The sequence below is a fragment of the Peromyscus maniculatus genome, chromosome 4 (genome assembly GCF_049852395.1).
Source record: "Peromyscus maniculatus bairdii isolate BWxNUB_F1_BW_parent chromosome 4, HU_Pman_BW_mat_3.1, whole genome shotgun sequence".
Classification (NCBI taxonomy): domain Eukaryota; kingdom Metazoa; phylum Chordata; class Mammalia; order Rodentia; family Cricetidae; genus Peromyscus; species Peromyscus maniculatus.
In genome coordinates, this window is record NC_134855.1 from 11,124,074 (window position 1) to 11,146,252 (window position 22,179).

At 53.2% G+C, this 22,179-nt stretch overlaps 1 protein-coding gene across 6 annotated transcripts in view; it reads left to right on the forward strand.

The window, feature by feature from the left end:
* Positions 1 to 22,179, forward strand: part of Ntng2 (netrin G2) — a 62,580-nt gene that overhangs the window by 29,734 nt on the left and 10,667 nt on the right. For all 6 annotated transcript variants that reach the window (XM_076569092.1, XM_076569093.1, XM_076569094.1 and 3 more), the window contains 2 exons: positions 19,366 to 19,538; positions 21,925 to 21,951. In XM_076569092.1, coding sequence (XP_076425207.1) covers positions 19,366 to 19,538; positions 21,925 to 21,951 — 200 coding nt within the window. The remainder of the gene's footprint in view (positions 1 to 19,365; positions 19,539 to 21,924; positions 21,952 to 22,179) is intronic.

The window sequence follows — 22,179 nt, forward strand, 5'->3', positions numbered from 1 at the left end:
GTGGATCTTCCCAGTTCAGTTGACATGATCAAGATAATCCCCACAAGTGGTCATGGTGACACACACCTTTAATCCCAGCCCTCAGGAGGCGGAGGCAGGGGGATCTCTGTGAGTTTGAGACCAGCCTGGCCCATATCGTGGATTCCAGGACAGACAGGGTACATAGAGAGACCTTGTCTTTTGTAATTCACATAGGTATGCCCTGAGGCCTGTAACACAGGCGATTCTAGGTGTTGTCAAGCTGTCAGTTAACACATCAAAGGTACTGTCATAGGAACCACAGGCCCACACATTTCAGCACCTTAAGGTAGCATCGAGGTCCCCAGGCCCTCAGGACCCTAGCCTGTTTCTGTGTCCACTGCTTCAAGGGACTCTCTTCAGTATATCCAAGACCCTGACTTAGAGGGCTGCAGGCTCCCTCCTGTGGTCGTGGCAGTCAGGACCTGAATGGCCCTTAAGCCCCAGCAGGGTAACAACCATCTCTTGGGTAACCTGAGGTTCAAGCCCTGCCCCTCCACACCCCTCTCTAGCCTTCTCTTTTCCATCTAAGACAAGTCTGGGGCCACTGGGAACCACTGTCTCCACAGCAGGGTGGCAGGGTAGTCCCAGCATTCCTTTGGCACCCCGCCTTTGTGGGCACAGGGATTCTCTGTCGTGGTGGCGAAAGTGTGGCAATCAATTCACAGATAGAATAAGCACTCTTCAGGTGGCTGGTTGGCAGGAAAGCAACAGCTTGGTTATTGATTAATTAGGTCTGGTTAGATAGCACGAGGCAAGTGTGGGAGCCAAAAGAGGAAGCCCCTGAAGCTCCCAAGTAATCTCAGGTTCTAGGGCTTCCTCACTCCGTGGCACCTGCCTCCTTCTGTGACCTGTGACAAAATAACCCCCAAGATGGTATTGAGGGTGTGAGATCCCACAAGCCCAGGCTGAAGCATTGAGCAGTTAGACTTGATCCCGGTCCACGGAGCTCCCCGTGTGGGGTCAGTTCTGCTTTCAGAGGAGGGAACACTCTGAACTAAATGTCAGGCAACCAGGATCCCAGTCCAGACTCATTCAACATCAAGCAGGCCTCGCATAGCTTTCTCTGGTGAGGCACTGGCCTCATGGACTCCTGGGCTCTCGTCCTAGCTCTGACTCCATCCCTCAAATGCTGAAGGAGTATGCACCACAAGGCAATGTCCCAACCTCCTCTCCCAAGTTCTTTGTTTCGCTGGTGGCTCCGTGCTCAGCAATTACAACTCCAAGAGGGCCCAGATGGCTGGGAGGGTGGGACCAGGATCTCGGGGAATAAGAAGTAAATACAAATGGGTACAAGAGGTGAGCAGGGCTGGGACAGAAGGGTTGCACCGGTGCCTAAGAGTGAATCCAGCCACCAGCACCCTGGGGTTCTGCCTCCCTGCAGCCCCGTTCCCAGGGGCCCATTCCTGGAAGGCTGCAAGGAGATGGGAGCTATTTTCTCATGCATGTGGGGGAGCTCAGGTGCACAGTCTGGGCAGGAGAGGCTGGCTTTAAATTACAGGGAATCTGGGCCAAAAGCCGCATTGGAGGAGGAATGAGATCATCCAGGCTCCTGCGATGCAGGGATGTACAGCCTGTTCCAGCAGCCCAAGCCTCACCCTAAATTTCCAGGGAAGTTTTATAAGATAAGACCCACCGTGAGCCCGTATGGTGGTAGTACATGCATTTAATCCCAGCACTAGGGAGGCAGAGGCAGAGTCAGGTGGATCTCCATGAGTTCAAGGCCAGCCTGGTCTAAAGTGAATTCTAGGACAGCCAGGGCTACACAGAGAAACCTTATCTGGGGTGGGGGTGGGGGGGAGAAAGAAAGAAAGAGAGAGAGGGAGGGAGGGAGGGAGGGAGGGAGGGAGGGAGGGAGGGAGAGAGAGAGAGAGAGAGAGAGAGAGAGAGAGAGAGAGAGAGAAAGAAAGAAAGAAAGAAAGAAAGAAAGAAAGAAAGAAAGAAAGAAAGAAAGAAAGAAAGAAAGAAAGAAAGAAAGAGAAAGAAAGAAAAGAAAGACCCACCATGAATTGGCTTCCACTTGGTAGGTGTCGAAGAGGTCCAGAAAGCAGGGTCTTTGCAAAGCCCCTCCAGTGAGCTGGGGAGGGGGTTTTCCAGGAATCAAGCTGCCAAATGGAAACCTGTCTGAGCCTCAGTTTTTTTCACCTGCAAGATGGAGCCAGAGAACTGATCTCCCCAGCAGGTGAACTGTTGATGAAATGATGTCCCCTTCCTCCACTCAGTTGGCAGGAAAGAAGGGAGGCAGAGGCAAGGACCTGACTGCTGGAGAAGATGTCCTGGCCGCACCCAGCCCAGATCCTGGCACCTAGGAAAGGCATAGGAAGTGTGCCTTTGGGCTAGCAGGATTTGGAAGCCCCAGTGGCCCCGGGGCTGGGAAGCATTGGGGGAGAGGGGCAGTGTGTCGTCAGAAGCACTAGGAAAGAGATGTGGAGAGATGCAGCCTGCCCGCCCCTTGGAACACAGCAGCATGGTAGGAAAGACACACAGCAGGCACCTGCGTGAAATCTCCTGCTTTAAGACACCAACATCGCCTTCCAAACTCGTTGGAAGCCCTGTCCGCGTGAAACAAAATCCCCCTGCAGTCCAGCACCGACACCCCAGGGCCCCCTTGCGGCTGTGACAGCAGCCACACAGGCCCTTGGCAGGACTGACACATTGAGGGCCCCCCCCCAGGTCTGGGGGTCAGAGGGAAGGGGGCACCCAATTCCCACTCCCAGACCTTACTCTAGAGAGAAATTTTTCTTCCCAGAAAACTCTAACAGGCTCCAAGGAACCTGCCATGCCGTGATTTTATAAGCCAGGGACAGAAAAGGAGTGGCTATGTTCTGTCCTCTCTTACCCTGGAGGGGTCCAAAACCCTTGAGAAGGACGGGACCTGGTGGGGAGCTGTGACTGTGGACTCTGGCCACGCCCACCCTGGTCTTCTCCTCCCCGGCCCCTGCCCCCTCTTGCCTCCCTGTCTTTTTCATAAGCCTCCTGTCCCTATTGATCGCCAGTAACTGGAGATGCAGTCACAGGACAGGAATAGAAATGACACAGAGAAGAAAACCTCTGCCGGGGGCAGGCAGGGGGCAGGGGGAAGGTGCCTTTCCACTCACCCCATGCCTCTACTGCAAACATGAGTGAGAAGAGAACCCTGGGCAGCTGGGGAGGATGCTCAGTGATAGTGACCGTCACTTACAGAGAAAGTCTTGCAGGCTAGTGCCCCCCTGACACATGAGCCCTGCCCCAGGAGGATTCTTGTCCCCATGGCAAAATGGCAAACTGAGGCCTGGAGGTTAAGAAATGGATGCAGCTAGATGTGGCGGTGTGTGCCTTTAGTCCTAGTAGTCAAGAGGCAGAGTAGGGTCTTTGTGAGTTTGAGGCCAGCTTGGTCTACACAGTGAGGCACTATCTCAAATGAAAGAGGTGGAGGGCTGGGTGTGGTGGTGCACGCCTTTAAACCCAGCCCTCGAGAGGCAGAGACAGGTCAATCTCTGTGAGTTCCAGGCTAGTGTGGGTACATAGTGAGTTCCAGGACAGGGATTGCTATGTAGAGAGACCTTGTCTTAAAAAAAAAATAAAAATAGCCGGGCGTTGATGGCGCACGCCTTTAATCCCAGCACTCGGGAGGCAGAGCCAGGCGGATCTCTGTGAGTTCGAGGCCAGCCTGGGCTACCAAGTGAGCTCCTGGAAAGGTGCAAAGCTACACAGAGAAACCCTGTCTCAAAAAAAAACAAATAAATAAATAAATAAATAAATAAATAAATAAATAAATAAATAAATAAATAAAAATAAAAGGAGGAGGAAGAAAAGAAAAAGAAATGCAGTATATACCCATTAGAGGGCTAAGACTTGGAAAACAGAAAATCGTAAGTGTTGGTGAGAACATGGAACTCTCTGCACTGCTGATAGAAATGTGAAATGCCCCAGCTGTGGTTGGGATCGTACGATGATTCCTAAAAATGTTGAATATGGAGTTAACATGTGACCCAGTGATTCTTCTTCTAATCCACCCAGAAGAATTTAAAGCAAGCATCTAAGAGATACCTATACATCCATATTATGTCAGCACGGTCACCATAGTCAATTATGCAAATAGCCCAAGTGTCCATTGGAAGACAGATGGGTAAATGCAAGGTGGTCCGTACATGTGATGGAATATTGTTCACCCTTATGAAAGGAAAGAGCAGTGTGTGATGGTGCTGCTCTGTAACCCTAGCACTAGGAGACAAAGGAAGACGGATTCTGAATTTAAGGCCAACCTGGGCTCTGTAGTGGGACCTTGACTGAAAAAAGGGGGGACTGGTGTCATAGCTCAGTGGTGGGGCACAACATGCAAGGACCTGGACCCTATCCTCAGAACCACACAAAAATGAAAATGGATGGATGGATGATAGATGGGTGGTGGATGGTGGGTAAATGGGTGGATGGACAGATGGGTGGATGGATAGATGGATGATGGGTAGGTGAGTGGATAGATGGGTGGGTCTATAGAAAGATGGGTGGGTGGCTGGATGGGTAGATGGCTTCCCATATTTACTGTCCAGGTAAAAACCTAGTGTCAGTTATGACCAGTTAGAACAGGAGACCAAGCCAGGCGGTGGTGGTGCACGCTTTTAATCCTAGCACTCAGGAGGCAGAGCCAGGTGGATCTCTGTGAGTTCAAGGCCAGCCTGGGCTATAGAGTGAGTTCCAGGAAAGGCGCAAAGCTACACAGAGAAATCCTGTCTCGTAAAAACAAAACAAAAACAGAGGGTCTGAAGACTCCAAGAAATGTGTTCTAAGTGTTTGCATGTGAGGTCTGCTCAGGAAAGGGCCCACATGGAACTCGTTCTCAAAAGGACCCTTAACCCCCTGTGTATTTATTTAGTGCATGTGGTTGGTCTGTGTGTGTGTGTGTGTGTGTGTGTGTGTATGTGTGTGTGTGTGTGTGTGTGTGTGTGTGTGTAAAAACAACTGAAAAGAGAAAGGGTTTATTTTAGCCCATCACAGTGGGAAGTTGAGGCAGCAGGAACTTGGTCACGTGACCTATAGTCAGGAAGCAGAGAGATGAGTACATGCTGCTTATGTAGTCCAGAATCCCTGCCGACAGAGTGGTCCTGCCTGCAATCAAGATGGGTCTTATCACATCAATTAAGAACAATTCCTCACAGGCATCCTCCAAGCTATTGGTAATCTTAATAATTGTCCCCAGATGCACAAAGTCCTGTTTCATGGGTGACACCAGATTCTGTCAAGTTGACAACACTCACCACCAAAGGCACAATCATTTATCTTTAACTGCCTCTCACCCACCCTCCTGCCCTGTGCCTTCTTCCAAGCAGGACATGTATCCTCTCGTCCAGCCATTGGGAGCTGGGTTAGTGGAGCCAGGTTGAGTTGTGTGTACAGGGCCCGTGTGCTCCCGAAGCCCCTCTGTGGTAGGCTCTGTTCATGCACTGGGTGGGGTGGACCCACCCTCTGCAGAGAGGAGCTAGAAGCCTGGAGTTTGGCTGGGATACCAGGACATTTGAGAGTCTCACAGTTGCTCCAAGGAAGGAGGTTCTTGCTGGCACCATCCCTGCCCAGGCTCTCGGGTCCCCTCTGTTTCTGGAGATCCCCTCTGACCTTTCTTACCCCTTGTTAATCTACCAGTAGTTTCTCAGGTATTGCATGGCAAAATACCACATCCCAGGCCTTAACTCCTCAAGAAGAGCTTTTCCATCTTTTCTGACCAGACAGTGAGGTGCCGGGTTCTCTGAGGCCTGGGGCAGCCTTGGCGATCTTTGTCATTGTGTCTTCGCAGCCGCCTTCTCCTCCCAGCTTGCCTCTGCTGAGTCTTGCCTGGCTTTTCCTTCTGTCCTGTCTTTACAAAGATCCTAAGCATAGGATGTCGGGCTCAGGCTCGCCCTATCCAAGCTGGCATCGTCTTAATAAGATGACCGTGCGTCCATGAAGTCACATATCTGTGGGTGATGGTGGCAGAAATTCACCCGTGCTGTCCTCTACAACCTGCTGGGTGTGAGCAGGTGCTGCAGGTCAAAGCGTTGAGGCATTGACACTCTAAAGGGAAGAGCACGGGACAAATCAAAGCCGCACATGGAAACTGAACCAATGGAGGCGCCGGTAACACTGGGACAAGCCGAGAGCTGGACCCGCGTTGTCAGGAGGGGGCCCCCAAGGAGAAATTGGAGGGTAAATGGGGGAGGGGCCATTCCCACAAGGAGCAGCAGGTGCAGAGGCCTTGTCTAAGACGGATGCAAGAGGTTGTAAGGACTCAGAATGACTGGGCGGCAGTGATTGAGATGTGGTGGGTGGGCACAAGAGGGAAGCACCACAGGCAGAGCTGGGTGGCAGTGGTCCCCGCAGCCAGCTGGAGGCGTTGGGTTTAGTGGCAGTCTGGGGAGAGATGAGGTGAGCCTGTGGGCTGTGAGCAAGCACGGCCTGGCCTCTGGTCAGTGACACAGGCAGGGGGAGACTGGGGGAGCATGTGAGGTCACACCCCACAGCAGCTCTGACTGGATCTGATGGTGGAAGGTGATCACCGAGGGAGCAGGTAAGCAGCCACTTCAGGACGGCTTCTGGCAGTAGAGTTGACAGACTTAGCAAGTGTGGGCTGCAAAGAGGGGTCCCCCGGAGACTCCTGGGGTTCTGACTTGAGGTGCTGTGTGGATGGAGATTTTACCTAGTCAAGTAGCGACAGGGGAGGGAAGAAGTTTCTGGAGGGAATTTTTAAAAACTTCCGTGTATGTGTGAGCACGTGTGTGTGCATGCATTCGTGTGTGTGTGTGTGTGTGTGTGTGTGTGTGTGTGTGTGTGTGTGTGTGTGTGTGTTAGGAACATGAACATGGTCCTGTGTTAAAGAAAGGAAACCTTGAGATCTTGGAAGGGAAGGCAGAGCACAGAGGTGTGGAGGCAGTTAGGGGGTCCCAGAGGAAGTGGCCCAAGGTGGTTTCATTACCTGAGAACCCGCAAGTTAGCTCATGTTGGCACAATCTGTGCTCCGTGCTGAGGGAAGGAGTCATTTGTAGCTGTGGGGAATCGGTATTTTGTCATCTGCGCATGGGAGGCTTCGTCTGGCGTGGTAATGGGTAACAGGATTTATCAGTGGGCCTGCAGAGGTGATGTATATCAGGGCACTTAATAGAAAAGGGCTTGCACAGAAGCCCAAATTTGATTTAGCCAATGAACTCAATTGCCGGCCATCAGCTCCAGGAGGAGCAGCAGCCGGCATCTGTCCATATTACCTTGGCATCGTCCAGCCGCTCTGCCGCTCACAGTGGCCCCCTCAGCCTGCAGCTTAACGTCATCTCCTCCTTTCTGGGGGCTCAGGTCTTGATTGGCAGTGTCCTTTGGACCCTTCTAGTCTCAAGTTCTCCAGCCTTGGGACCCCTGTCTGGCTAGTTCGCTGGATATCCAGTTCCTTCCAGATCCCTGTGGCTGTGGTCACGGATGTGTTATGTCCTCTGGCCGCTTGGGTCCTTCAGCTTCTCTGCTGACTTTTCTCTTGTGTTAAGTTCAGATGGCCTGTCCTCACTATCACACAGCCTTCCCACCCACCAAGAGCCCAAGACCACAGGTCACTGTTTTTATTATCCTGGGTTCAAGCTGGGGTAGAGAAATACCACCCCACCTTGAGGCCCACCCCACCCTCCACTCAGCCGTGCCCCTGCTCCCTGTAGACTCCATGAGTCCCTCAAGAAGGAAGTGTCTTGGTGGCCTCCTTCCCCTGCCAGCCAATGTTGAATTGGAGTCTGCCTTGTCATAACCAAAGGCCCAGTGAGATGTTCCCCAAATGGAAGAGCAGTGTTCTCCCGGTAAGAGAAAAGAAGGCGCCAGGCGGTGGTGGAGCACGCCTTTAATCCCAACACTCGGGAGGCAGAGGCAGGCGGATCTCTGTGAGTTCGAGGCCAGCCTGGGCTACAAAGCAAGTTCCAGGAAAGGTGCAAAGCTACACAGAGAAACCCTGTCTCAAAAAACCAAGAGAGAGAGAGACAGAGAGAGAGACAGAGAGAGAGACAGAGAGAGAGAGAGAGAGAGAGAGAGAGAGAGAGAGAGAGAGAGAGAGAGAGAAAGAAGGTGCTGCTGACTGCCTCAAAATACTATTATCCAAAGGGTCAGAAGCCGTAACTCTGGCTTCAGCTGGCCTCCTGTGGGACAACAGGTAGGCAGTGGGGATAGAGCAGGCTTTGGGGACCAGTTAGGCAGAGCCCTTCCTGCAGTGGATTGCTTCACAGCGACGAGATGAGCTCTCCCTTGCTCCCCACATGGGCACCAAGGATACGTAGCTGTGCATGATCCCCTTGAGTCTCAGGCCTTGAGGGGAGACATCCCTGGGCCCCTCCTGCCCATCTCCAGCACCTCTTATTCCATGCTCACCCAAACTCCCTGCAGCCTCCTCTTTGCCCCAGGGAGCAGGTGACATCACTCGCTGGCTTGGGAGCTGACCTACATTCCGCAGCCCTCCCCGTCTGGGAGTCGCTCCAACACCCGCTCCTCTTGCCCAGAGGAGGGAAGGGCCAGCTCACGATTTTTGTGGCACACTGGTGCCAGGCTGGGGCCCAGATGGTGCCCCCTACTGGTAACTCCTGGGCATTGCCTGCCCCTCCCTGCTGGGCAGGGCACGCTCCGGCCTGGCACAGGCCAGAGTTCCTGCCGTCCTCCATGTGGCTGTCAGACACCCAGCTGGGCCTGCCACGTGTCCTGAGAGCTAGGCTTGTCTGGTGTGTGCCTTCCCAGGGAGGTGAGCCTGGCCTTGTCCTGGAACTGGTTTGTTCTCTGGAGGCTGGTCCAGGATTTGCCAACTCCAGGGGGGTAAAAAAAAAGGTGAGGGAGGTAGGCTAGACCCCTGAGACCCTGTGTCTATGGGAGGCATCAGGACTAGAGCCCAGCAGGTGAGTGGGTGTACCCCACAGGAAGCTAAGAGTGGGCACAAACTGGGGCAGAGGTCATGTCTCAGCTACATGAGCAAGGGTGGCAGGTGAAATACTAGGTGTTTCCTCAGGTTCAAGTTTTAGATGAACAGGAAATGACTGTTAGTCTCATGGGACATAATTATGTGAATAAAACTGTTCATTATTTATGTGAGATTCAAATACACCTCACATCCTGCATTGCTGTTGTTAACATGGAACACTCCTATGTTGCCCAGGCTGGCCTCAAACCTTTTGACTCTAGCCATCCTCCTGCCTCTGGCGTAGCGAGAACAGACATGCCTCCCCGCTCCCAGCCAGCAACCGGTGCCATTATTTGCTGTCATCCATGGAGGCTCAGGGCTCCATGTGGAAGTGATTTTAAGAGGTTAGAAGCTATGTCCTCCACCCTGTAGGGGACCCTAGAGGCCTCAAGCCAGGCACATCTGCTCTGGTGTCTGCTGGCCACTGAGACATGGGGGCTGTCCCTTGGGGCCACCATGAAAGGCTGGGAAGTCCAGCTTTCTCACCCCACTGGCCTCTGTGCTTGCTGGCTCTCAATCATAGCAAGAGTTGAGCCCTCAGCATAGACCAGCCTGTCTCCTCCCGTAAGAAGAGCCACCTGCCAGGCCCGCAGGCCACTGGCTACCCAGACACTGGCCTTCATGTCTGCACAGCACTGGGGCTAGGATTTGAATTTTCCCTCCTCTCTCCTCCCACCTCCCTCTCCACTCCTCCCTCCTCCTTCCTCTCTCCTTCCCTTGTTTCTCCTCCCTCCTCGCCCCCCCCTGCATGCGCTTCCTCCACTGCTCCCCCCACCCCGCTTCCTCCATCTTCCTCTCCCTTCCCTCCTCCATCCCCCGCTCCCCGCAGAAGTCAAGAGCTTGCTCCGTAGTCCGCCAGTGTGTTAGGCACTTAGGAAATTTTAATGACAAGATTGAAAATCCGAGGTCTGAGTCAACCGCTCCTTTCATAACTGAGACCCAAAGAAGTACCTCTTCAAGGTCACCCAGCGAATCAACCACGAGGTCTGGACCAGAAGGTGGCTGCTGAGTCAGCATTGAGAGAGTGCGCCCCCCTCAATCCCCACCATCCTAACCGTCAGGATGGAGTATCCACCTGCCCCGGCAGGTCCTGCAGGCTGCACCCCCACCCCTGCCCCACCCCCCCACACACTGTCCCTTTCTTCAGGATTTAATAATTTATTCTGATGGCTAAGCTGAGAAGAACTTAGCAGCAAGGGAAGGCAGCCCGGCCATGGTTTCCTGGTAAACGGTTCTCAAGGTCAAAGTCAGCTAAGAGACCCTTGGGAGAAGTGGTCCTGGATGAAGGAGCTGCTGCTGAACCCAGGAGGCAGCCAGGGGCCTGGACCACCACAAGGTCTGGACATGAAGTTGGAGTCGGCAAGGCCCTACTGTGTGCTTGCTCAGAAAGGCCAGGCTGCATAACTACTCCACAGCCCTCTGCTGCCCCCCAGAGACCTGAGTGATGGCCTTGACCCTGGGGTTCCTGCCTTCTCCCCCAGGCAAAGGGGAGGGGTGAGGCTTTGTGGGTATTCTCCGGATCCGGTTATTAATGCAGGTGCTGGTGGGTAGCAGGGCTCTGAATTACTCACACGTTTGCTTATTTGTTTTCTTTACGTCATCTCCCAAGGGTCTTCTAGATTAGAAAAGGAAAATCACAGGACAAAGGCCTGAGCTGCGGAGGGATGTCTGTGTCTGGGGTGGGGTGGGACAGTTGCACTTCCGGGAGCTCACGTCTGTCTGAGAGCCAGACAATTAGACCTCAGGCACTGCCCGCTCGCTGCCAGAAATGGAATCAGCATTTGTTGAACACGTGTTTTTTAATTACTCCCTCCCCCACTTCCTCTTTTGAGACAGGGTCTTGTGTAGCCCAGGCTGGCCTCCAACTCTAAGCATGACTTGAACTTCTGATCCTCCTGCCTCCACCTCCTCAGTATGGGGTGGAATGGGATTACTGTCATGTACCACCTTCTCAGTGCCTTACAGATTAGGAAACTGAGGCAAAGTAAAGGTCTTTCCTCTGGCCACAACAGTAAGTAGCCAGCGGAGCCCAGGAAGCAGGGCCACTTCCTCCCAGGCTCTGGGAAAGGAAGAGGAAGGAACTAGCCTCCATGAGTGAGCACCTACTGTGTGCAGAGGGCTTTGTGCCCATGCTGCCTTGTGTACATGTGCCTGCGCCACCAGACATGCGCCACCGGACATGTGCCACTGACATGCGCCACTGGACATGTGCCACCGGACATGCGCCACCGGACATGCGCCACTAGACATGCGCCACCGGACATGCGCCACTAGACATGTGCCACTGGACATGCGACACTGGACATGTGCCACTGGACATGTGCCACTGGACACGCAGTGGCTTCCTGTCCATCATTTCTTCACTCACAAGTGGCCAGTGTTGGTCTCCCTGACAACCTAGACACAGAAGAGATTTTTGCTCCTATCCTACAGATGAGCAAATGAAAACCCAGATTGGCTGGTTGATAACATGCGTACCTGTGCTGAGCAGAAGCCCCGCCCACTGCTGAGCTTCCTCGGGTCTACCTTGGCTCTAGGGCCACTGGGTGGTCAGCCATGGAGAGCGGCTGTGGGTCTGGTTGACTTCTGGACTCCCAGTCTGGTACCACCTTTAGCCCACTGTGGGCCCTCAGAACTTTCATGGCCTTCCCAGGCCTCAGTTTTCCGGTTTGCATACTTGGGGAAGGATTGCAAAAGAGCTCTCAGGGGTTCTCACTCCAAGTGGGAACTTCAGGGCCATTTGTCTTTACCCAGGACCTTTGAAAGCAGAGAGAACAAGTCTCTGATGGCTGATGGACAGACATTGCTATCGAGCCGATTTCAGGGCTGCCGCCATTCACCTGACTCACCCACATGCTGCTGTTCACGCTCCTCAGTTCTGCTAAGACAGAGTTCGCACACCGCACACGGTGCATGCACCCGTTTAAAGTGTGATTCGGTGCCCTCTGAGAGTCATAGAGGGCAAGAGAAGTGGCGCTTGCCACCAAGCCTGGCGACATGAATCTGGTCCCTGGGTTGCTCATGGTGAGCACTGACGTTCGAAAGCTGTCCTCTGCCTCCGCGCTTGCTCTGTGGCACTTGCACACACAAAATAAATAAATGTAATTAAACAATTTTCAACCTCAGCTACATATGGAGTTTGAGGCTAGTCTAGGTTATATGAGACCATCAAAAATAAACACACCCCTCCTTGAGATAGGGTCTCTCTGTATAGCCCTGGCTGACCTGGAACTCACTATGTAGACCAAGCTGGCCTAGCACTCACAGAGCTCTGGTTGCCTCTGCCTCCAGAGTGCTGGAATAAAGGGTGTGTGCCAGCACACAGAGCAATTTTAGGACATCTCACCACCTAGAAGGAAATCCTGCTGCCCATAATCTCCACTCTCCCCAGAAGCCCAGCCAGCTCCCACTGGTCCACACTCCTCTGTGCAGACTGGCCTCCATGGACGGTTAGTGAGAACTGACTTATGCAATGTGTCTGGCACATTGCTTAGCGTCGCGTTTTCAGGGTTCATCCAGGTGCAGTATGAACCAGTACTTTCCTTCATTTATGACAGAATAATGTTCTGTTTTCTGTATACACTACATTTCATGTATTTGTAAATAGGCATTGGGGTGGTGGTCTCCAGCTTTGGGATGCAGGAATTTGAAAACAGGCTTCATTTCTTTTATGTGTATATCCTAGAGCAAGTAGGGTTACGTTTAACCTTTAACCTCTCATGCACTATCTTCCCGAATTGCCTCAAGCACCCCACTATAGGAAGCAGCTCTGATGTGGTGTTTTGGGGGAATGATACTGAGGCATAGCAGGGCTGATGGGAAATGGGGCTGACAGATGCCTCCCTCCTCAGAGAAGTGACATTGTCGTTCAGCTTGCTACCTCTGCCTCCAAGTGTTAGCTTTGGGAAAGAGGAAAGAGCGTCGCAGCAGGGGCCAGGCAGTGGAATCAGCATGTGCAAAGGCCCAGAGGACAGCAAGGTCAGAACTCAGGCTAGACAGAGGTAGGAAGAGAGGGAAAGAGGAGGGCCAGTGAAGCCACCCACACACACAGGCAGTGTCATCCAGAAGTGCTTGTGAAGCCAGGAGAATGAGGAGGCCCGCCATTAGCTGGGATGGTATAGGCCAATAGTCTCTGGGCAGACTCCCTTATGCCAGCCAGGGCAGCTCTTCTCCTTCCCATGGCACTGCCAAGACCAGGATGCAGAAGACCGGGCAGGGTTGGGGCCGGCAGGGTGGGGCCTGAGCAGAGCCAAGGTCAGGGAGGAACCTGCTGCCTGGCCCTGGGCAAGCCACGCCCCTCCTGTGCCCCTCAGGCCGCTGGGCTCTAAGGGCCAGTCTTCCTCTTAGCATGGAGACAATCCGCTTCTCAGACCCAACTGATCTTTTATGCATTTTTAATAAGCCAAGGTCAATGTTATCACCCAAAGTTGATGGCAATCTTTTCTCTACGTAGCTGATGTCTAAAAATATCCCCTCCTCAGGCCCGAGGTGTGGAATCTACCCCTGGCTTTCTACAACTGGGTGTTCCTCTCCAGCTGGCTCAGCAGGGTGTTAAATAAGAATTCAGAAGAAAAAAGAAAACGAAACCTTTGGAGGTCAGATACATTTTGCAAACAAATTTCTGTCAAAGTTAAACAGGTTTCTTTCCCAAAGGACTTGTCGGAGACCTTGGTACACTAACGTGCACTGTGGATTGGGCTGTCTGGGGTGTCAGGGCACCTCTGCATGTTTGACCAAAGAGGCTCAGGCGTGGCACCTTCTTTTACATGGATTTCTGACACCCTAGGTTCCTGGGGCCCAGTGTTCCCAAGAGAGAGAACCTGCAATGCCAGCTAGTGCCTGCCACCCACCTCTGCGCCTTTGGAGGAGTGAGCTGGCTTCTCATGCTCTGCCCTTTAGGTCAGAGCTGCAGCGAGAGCTCACAGGGCGGAGCAGCGGCAGGAGGACAGTGTGTGTAAAATGACACCGGCTACATGCCTGTCTTTGTGTCTTTGCTGCTATGATAAACCACACTGACAAATTGGAGGAAGAAAAGGTTTCTCCTGACCCACAGTTCCTCAAAGTCAAGGCAGCCCCTAAAGCAACTGGGCACGTCACATCCACAGTCAGGAAGCAGAGAGAGATGAAGATGAATGCATGCTACAGCTCAGCTTCTTCTCTCCAGGGTATCAGCAAGGGAATGGTGCCACCCATGGTGGGCAGGTCTTCTCACCTCAAACAGTGGGCAGGTCTTCCCACCTCAAACAGTGGGCAGGTCTTCCCACCTCAACTAATGCAATCAAGATGAACCCCATCCCACCCCACCCCCATACACACACAGGCATACCTAGAGGCCCTGGGTGATTCTAGGTCCTCTCAGGTTGACAGTTGACATCACCATCACAGTGTCTGCCCAAAGCCACCTAGGGAGGAAGAAATTTCTTTGGCTTACACTTCCAGGTCACAGTTCATCATTATGAGAAGTTCAAGCATGTGAAGTGAGGCTTTGTGATTTCACACAAGATTACCTCCCACCACAGGAGTCCAGCAGACTAACATAGCTTAACTAACGTCCTTATATAGTCTAGGCCCACCTGCCCAAGGAATGGTGCTGCCTACCATAGACTGAGCCCTCCAATTAATATTATATTAATTAATATTCAGTACAAAACAGCTATGATGTAGGCCAGTCTAATCCAGACCTTCTGAGGATCTGGACCAATGTGTCCCATGTGATTCATGTTGCAAGATCATTTGGAAAAGTGTTACCATATGCACCCAAATCCTCTGCTCTGCCAAAGAGTGCATCAGTGTGAACCTGGAGAGTCTAAAAAGCTGGGATGTGGCTCAGTGGCTGGAGTGCTCACCTGGCATGCAGGAAGCCCTGGGTTCCATTCCCCTGCACTGCACAAACTGGGTAGTGATGCTGGCCTGTGACTGCAGCACTCTGGAGGTGGAGGAAGATCAGAAGTTGGGGTCACCTTTAGCTACTTAGGGAGTTAGAGGCCTAGGATACATAAGACTATGTCTGGAGAGGAAAAACTGACAGAGAAGAAAACAGAAATCATTTGTAATCCTGCCCCTCCTTCCACTACTTGTCTTTCTTTTGGGCTTTAGGGTATAGGTTGTGTGTGTGTGTGTGTGTGTGTGTGTGTGTGTGTGTGTGTGTGTGTGTGTAATTTGGATGGAGGTGAGACAGGGTATCACAATGTAGTTCAGGCTGACCTGAAACTCACTTCATAGCCCAGGCTGGCTTTAAACTTGTGCAATCCTCCTGCCTCAGTGCTGATTACAGGCATGCGCTCTCCACTGGGCTATAGAACTGGGGGCTTCACTGTGAGCACTCTGGTGTCTTCCTTTGTCATAATCCATGCTCTATCCTTGTGAACCCTGTGACCTCTGGAGTTGGGTTCTGGCTCCATGTCCTCATCTGTAAGAGGAAGGTGACAGTAGAGAGTAGAATGAGAGAGTTTGGGAACTTTTGCCCTCACATTTGGAATGGTCCTTGCAGCTGGAAATGGTCCTCGGCATGTGCATTCATGACTGTAATATTCCATCACTTGAATGTATAGCACTTTAATTTCCAATGGAGTTGTGTTCTGATGGAGCCTCATCAACCGAACATCACAACCTAGTGTAACCTACCTTAAACACACTCACAACATTCCCATTGATTAGCCATGGTTGGATAGAATCGCCACACACACTAACTGTATCTTATCACAAACCATCAAATAGCTGAAGTTTATTGAGTTCTGGATGAGAACTCAAATGGCCACCTGGGTATGCCTCTGCCCACTGTAAAGTCAAAAGACCGAGGGAGAAAACACCGTAAGTAGGGGCCTCCTGTTCCCTAAATTCTCTGTAGATAGTGGGTATTTGGTGGGGTTTGCCTCCCACATCCCTGCCCCGAAGGTGTCCCCCTGATGAGCCCTGTTCCTAGTGAGGGGGACACAGGGAGGAGAGAGGCAGAGATAAGAAGACATGATGAAGGGTCTGACCAGGCTGAAATTCCGAGGGGCGTTAGCTGTACAGAGTGTGGACATGAGGAGGACGGGGTGATGGGCCTCCTGGGAGAATGTAAGGAGTGGGGTGCTGAAAACACGGAGCATCACTCAGCCCAGGCTGGCATAGGGAACGTGAGGAGAGGAAAAGATTCAGCAGACGTCTTCCCCAAGCCCGTGCTGAGCACAGACCCCAGGGCTGGGCATGCCGCTCCACAGATGCCAGCAATGGGACGATGCTGTCACCAGGTATGACAGGGACCCAAGATGCCTGCTGGTTTCCGGCCTTGGCTCTGGTGCCCAGAGCAGCCACTGTGCTGTAAAATGTCAACTAGCCCATTGTGCCCCAGTAAGGCACCCCCAACCACCACCATGTGAGTCTTCTCTCCATCCCAGGAACCTCCTCATGCTCTTGCTCTTTCTAGAAGGCTCCCCCTTCTAGACTGTCCTTCAGATTTGGGTTCAGAGATGTTCTTCCTGAGCCCTTTTCTGGTCCCCCAGACTAAGTCAGCAGCCCTTTGGGTAGAATTTCACACAACAGTAGGCAAGCATAGCTGAAGAGCTGGACCCCGGCCCTTACTTACTCATCTTGCTGTCTATGGAGCAGGTTTGCAGACGGGCAGGAAGGCAGCCCCAGCTCCTAAGTACCCCTGTCCCTACAGTGCGTGACAGGCTCACCATCTCACACTTCCGTGGTGTGGCTGTCACCATGGGCACGCTTGTTAACTGAAGTCCAGCTTTTGCCAGGCTCCCTGGAATTCTGACACGCCTCTGTCCCAGCATCTCAGGCCCAGTTTCTCTGTCCTAAAACGCCCTGTGCACTGTCTGTCCTCCCGTTCTGCCCCCTCCCCGGCACTGCCCACTCATCAGTGACCTTTTTTTTTTTTTTTTTAATCATTTCCTAGTTAACCCGGAGCCCATCAGAGCAGGGCACCCCATCGTCTTTGCCAACCACTTAACTCCCCAACTCAGAGCCAGCCACAGTACTGCTGCCCTAGAAATAGTTTTCCTTGCATATTTTAATAAAAATATGATTCCATTCAGCATACCAGTCGGCAATTTGCTTCTTCCAAATATTGACAGTTTATCTTGGGAGTCTGCCCATCTCAGGAAAAGGCAGGCTTTGTGCTCACATACACCTGCTTGCCTCCCCAACTCCCCACAAATTTTGTGGGTTTGGCTGGGTTTTCTGAGCAAAGACTCCATAGCCCTGGCTGACCTGAAACTTGAGATCCTCCTGCCTCAGCCTTCTGAACACCAGGGGTGGCAGGTGTGCACCGTCATGTGAGCCTCTCTGACTTTGGGCCGTGAAGAACTTCACATTGCCACCACCCCACACACACACACAGAGCCTCCTGCTCCAGCACCCATCCGAGGGCTTCTTTTCCCCAGTGTCCCTCCTGTGCGGCCCTTCTCTCACCCAAAAGTCACTCTCAAGTGCATCCCGTAACTGCACTTGTAAATATTTCTGAATTTCTCTAGAAGACAGAGACTTTAAGAACCGCTGTTCTACAGCATCGTGACGGCGGCTATGTAGAGATATCATACACACCCTTGGTTATCAGTTGCCATGTGCCCTCTAGGTACACTCGGCCTGCGTCTGAGTGTGTTTCCACCACGGCCCAGCCAGGTGCGCACTTGGCCCTGGACTGACAAGCCTTTGGGGTTCCCCCAGGGTTTGCTGGGGTCCCCTTCCTTTGTATCTGTCTTCACCCTCTGCCACCCATCACTGAGCAGCCAAGTGCATGCCTGCGCTGTGTGGGCTGCATTCTACTTGGTGGCATTCAGCGTGGGGCTCTGTCCTCGGCGTTTCTGGCCCAGATTTTGGTCTGATTCAAGTTCCACTCCAGTGGTGAATGATCTAGAAAGTTCCCTGTTTGTGTCATCTGTGTTCTGAGCTGTTATGGCTCAGTGCCTGGAGCCTTCCATTCTTAGGGGTCCCCAGTTCTTTTTTTTTTTTTTTTTTTTTTTTTTTTTTGGTTTTTTGAGACAGGGTTTCTCTCTGTAGATTTTGGAGCCTGTCCTGGATCTCACTCTGTAGACCAGGCTGGCCTCGAACTCACCGAGATCCACCTGGCTCTGCCTCCCGAGTACTGGGATTAAAGGCATGCACCACCACCGCCCGGCTGGGGGTCCTCAGTTCTATCATGAAATGTTTCTATAAGAAGGAACATACCCTTATTGACGTTAGGTTACCCTTATGGAGGACAGACAGAATCCATGCTTATTGCTTCCCCTTTATTTACCAGTTTGCACAATGATGAGCTGCCTATGAATATTTGAATAAATGGTGAATAATACATGTGTGGGTGTCTTGACAGGGCTGAGGAGCTGAGGTTCTTTCTGTCACCCTCAAGTGCCTGGGTCTTCTGTATCCTTCAGCCAGGACTCTGTATGGACAGGAGTGGCTGGGGCTCACAACCTGTCACCTGTCTACCCACCTCACTTAAGAGCCAAGGTGGGCATGGAGATGTGGCTTAGTGGGTTGAGGGTTCACCGTGTGTGCGCAAAGTCTTGGATTCAGTCTCCAGCACACATACACACACACACACACACACACACACACACACACACACACACACACACACACGGATTGTGGGGCTGGAATGCAGAGATGGTGCAGCCTGGAAAGGCAGCTGTACCCAAACTTGATGATGACCCAGTGTCATCCCCAGGCTCCACATATTGGAAGGGAGAACCATCTCCAAAAAGTTATTCTCTGTCTTTCACGCCCATGCCGTGACACACATGCTCACACACACTGGATTAATTTAACTTTTAAAAATGGATGTGCTAGCCAATACCTATACTCCTAGCTCTTGGGGGGTGGATATGGGAAGATCAGAAGTTCAAGGTCTACCTTGGCTATATAGCTAATTCAAGGCCAGCCTGGGCTATGTGAGATGCTTTCTCAAAAAAAATAAAAAAAAAAAATAAAAAATAAGCCTGGTGGTAGTGGTGGTACATGCCTTTAATTCCAGCGCTCAGGAGGCAGAGACAGGAGGATCTCTGAGTTCAAGGCCAGCTTGGTCTACAGAGCTAGTTCCAGGACAACCAGGGCTACACAGAGAAACACTGTCTCAAAAAAAAATTAATTAACCAATTAATATAAAAAGGAGTTAAGCTGGTCAGATTGCTGAAATGTCTGGTGCAAGGGAGCCTCTCGCCACCCAGGAGCAGAGTCCAGGAATCCACAGAGGGCAGCCAGAGCCAACCTCAGGGGGTCCAGAGCACCCCTGGCTGGGAAAGGTCTCCAAACCATGGGAGTGGGCGTCTGCCCTCTTTGTCCTGAAGGAGAGTCTGAGTGTGCGATGAACCACCGGCCTCCAGGGTCCCTTCCAGGACAGCCCAGCACAGTCCTGGCCACTCTTGCTCCCGTGCCTTCGCCATAGGCCAAGTGACCTGCCTGGGAGCTCGCTGACCTCCCCCATCCTCTGGTCTCCTCAGGTGCAAGTGCAACCTGCACGCCAACCTGTGCACGGTGCGCGAGGGCAGCCTGCAGTGCGAGTGTGAACACAACACCACAGGCCCCGACTGTGGCAAGTGCAAGAAGAACTTCCGTACCCGGGCCTGGCGAGCTGGCTCCTACCTGCCGCTGCCCCACGGCTCTCCCAACGCCTGTACGTATGCAGCCAACCCAGTGGTGGTCCTCATCCTGGGCCCCAGGACTGTGGCTCACGTGTGCACTTGCATGCACGTGCACACACGCGCACACACAGAGGAAGGGCAGCTGGCGTGGGTACACACACATGTTGACCCCCACCCCCAGCTGCCTTCCTCCATGTCTTCTAGGCTGTACTTTTAGCACCAGTTACAGGTAGACCAACCCAACTTGGGCTTCTCAGCATCTTGCCACCCTTCTCCACTCTGAGAGCAGGGCAGGAGACCCCATGGAGGTGCAGGATGGGAGGTACAGGCGAATGCCCCTAACAATGAGTGCTTATGGGGTGTATGCAGCACGTCACATGGTGCTCCTGGCACTGCACCCCCAGCCCAGCTGCCAGCAAGCGCTAACTTTCACGTTTTGCAGAAGTGCCCTTTGAGACGCTTGTCTGAGCCCCGCTCTCAGCCCAGCCTTGTCCCCGCTTCACTCAGCTATCGAGGGGAGCTGAGAGAGTTTCCCCCACATGTCTGCACCATGAGCACCCTTTGAGGGGCCCTCGTGCATGGGGGACCCCAGAACAGGCTTCATGAAGTCACAGCTCCCACAGGTCTCTGGGATGCAAACAGAGGCGAGCCTAGGCTGGCTGCTCAGACCCTGGATACATGAATGACCTGCTTCAGATTGAGGCTGCACCAGGACCAGTTGCCACACGTGGCTTCCCTGAGCCCTTACAATACCATGGCAGTGCCATGCCTATTCCCCCACCCCCCAGATGAGCTCCTAGAGGCCCAGCCAGCCCAGTGCCCTCCTGGTTCCACACCCAGTCCCAGCCAACGTGGGACCCAGGGACAAAGCCAGGGTCCACGTAGTTCCCAAACCACATGTCCCATCTGGCACCCTCCCTCGCCCCTAAAAGATTCATGTGGCTTTAGACTGATCAAAGCTGAAGGCTGCAGCAGGCAGACGGTGACAGGCGTGGCGTGCGTGGGCTCAGCCGGCACCGTGACAAGCCTTTGAAGGGGTGACTCTCCAGGCACCGCGAGGCACTCAGGGGTCTTCAAAGGCACAGAGGGGGCTTGGTGGGCTGCTGGCCTGATCCTGATCCGGCTCCCTCCTCCTGGGTGCCTCTCCTCATCCCTTTGTCTCCTGAGCCTCCCTTTAGTCCTTGTTGCTGCTTCTCACTGGTGGGCAGTCCCCTCCATCTGTCCTACAGCCGTCCCCCACCCCCATCACTTCTGCTTGGTTCCTTCCTCACCTGCCACCTGTCACCTCCACCATCATGGACCAAGACTCCTACCTGCAGATCACCTAAGGGGCCACTGTCCCCATGTCCTACCAAACAGACACACAGACCCCAGGGTGGCTGTTGTATGTCTTATCTCTTCCCTGCTTTGGGAACCGTCCCCTGCCTCACCCCCGCTTCCCCGTCTACCTCCTCGCTGGGACCTCCTCTTTACAATCACAGGGAGCACCCCCTCCGAGGTGTCCACCTACTTCAAAGCCTTGGGAGTGAAACCCTAAGTTGTCAGTCCCCCCAAATACAAGGCCCCTGTGAGATCACCCTACCCTCTCCCTCTTCACTCCCTGTCCCCAAAGCTAAAGTCTTCTGCATCCAGTCTCTTGGGACTGGATTGTCCCACTGTAGGCCTGTGCCTTTCTCACCCTCAGGACCAAAGTCTGAGGTCACCTTGCCTCTGCACCCCACTTCTAGCATCTACGAGTCCTCACTCTCAGCTCCCACACTCGCAAGCTCTTGCGGCCCTCATGCACATGGTACCTGGAGGTGGGTGTAGGTAAAGACTGGAGCAGGGACCAGGAGGACCACATGCCCCATGCGGCCCACTGTCCCCACCGCAGGTCCCTTCTCAGGACCCACTAGGGAAAAGCCGTGGTGGGCTCCTTCCTTTTGTGACCGTAACTGTTCTACTCAGGGATGGTGACATCACTGCTTCAACCAGCCCCAGGCTTCCTTCCCCACAGAGGCACAGAACACTGTGAGGCCTGATCCAGCCTCTCGCACTGCCCGTGTCTCCCAGCAGGCCACACCTCCTATTCCCTGTTGCTATCTCTGTCCATGAGGACATGATCCTGCCTTAGGGATCCTGAAAGTTGGGACTAAACAGGAGGGGATGCTGGCCACAGTGTCCTGGGGAAGAAACGGTCCACAGTGTTCCTTCTGGACTAAAAGCAGCCTTCAGACAGTCAGTGGTGAGAGTCCCATAGGTGTGAGGCCAGAGGCTGCCCCTGTGCTCTGGCAGAGTCTCAGGCCCTCTAAGTCTCCTTCCCTTTAGTGGGGCTGGAGGACGCCTCTGTAGGCTCCCCTTGCCTTGTACAATGTCCTGTGCCAGGTGAGGGTGGCCAGGCCTTGTGTCTGACACTGTTACCCTCTTGTGCCCCTACAGGTGCTGCTGCGGGCTCCGCCTTTGGCAGTAAGTATGCCGCACTCCGTACCAGACTGAGGCTGGAGAGTGGCCATGAAGGGGCCCGGCCTCTGTTCCCCACAGCATCTCAACACACCCATCTGCTTCTCCGCCTCTCACCCCGGGTCTCCTAGGAGCTTTCTCATGCTGCTTTGGAAGAAGGACAGGGCCTCTGTGCATTCGTGGTCCCCCGGCCCCTGTTCTTCCACACTCCATTCTGTCCTTTGTACACAGCCG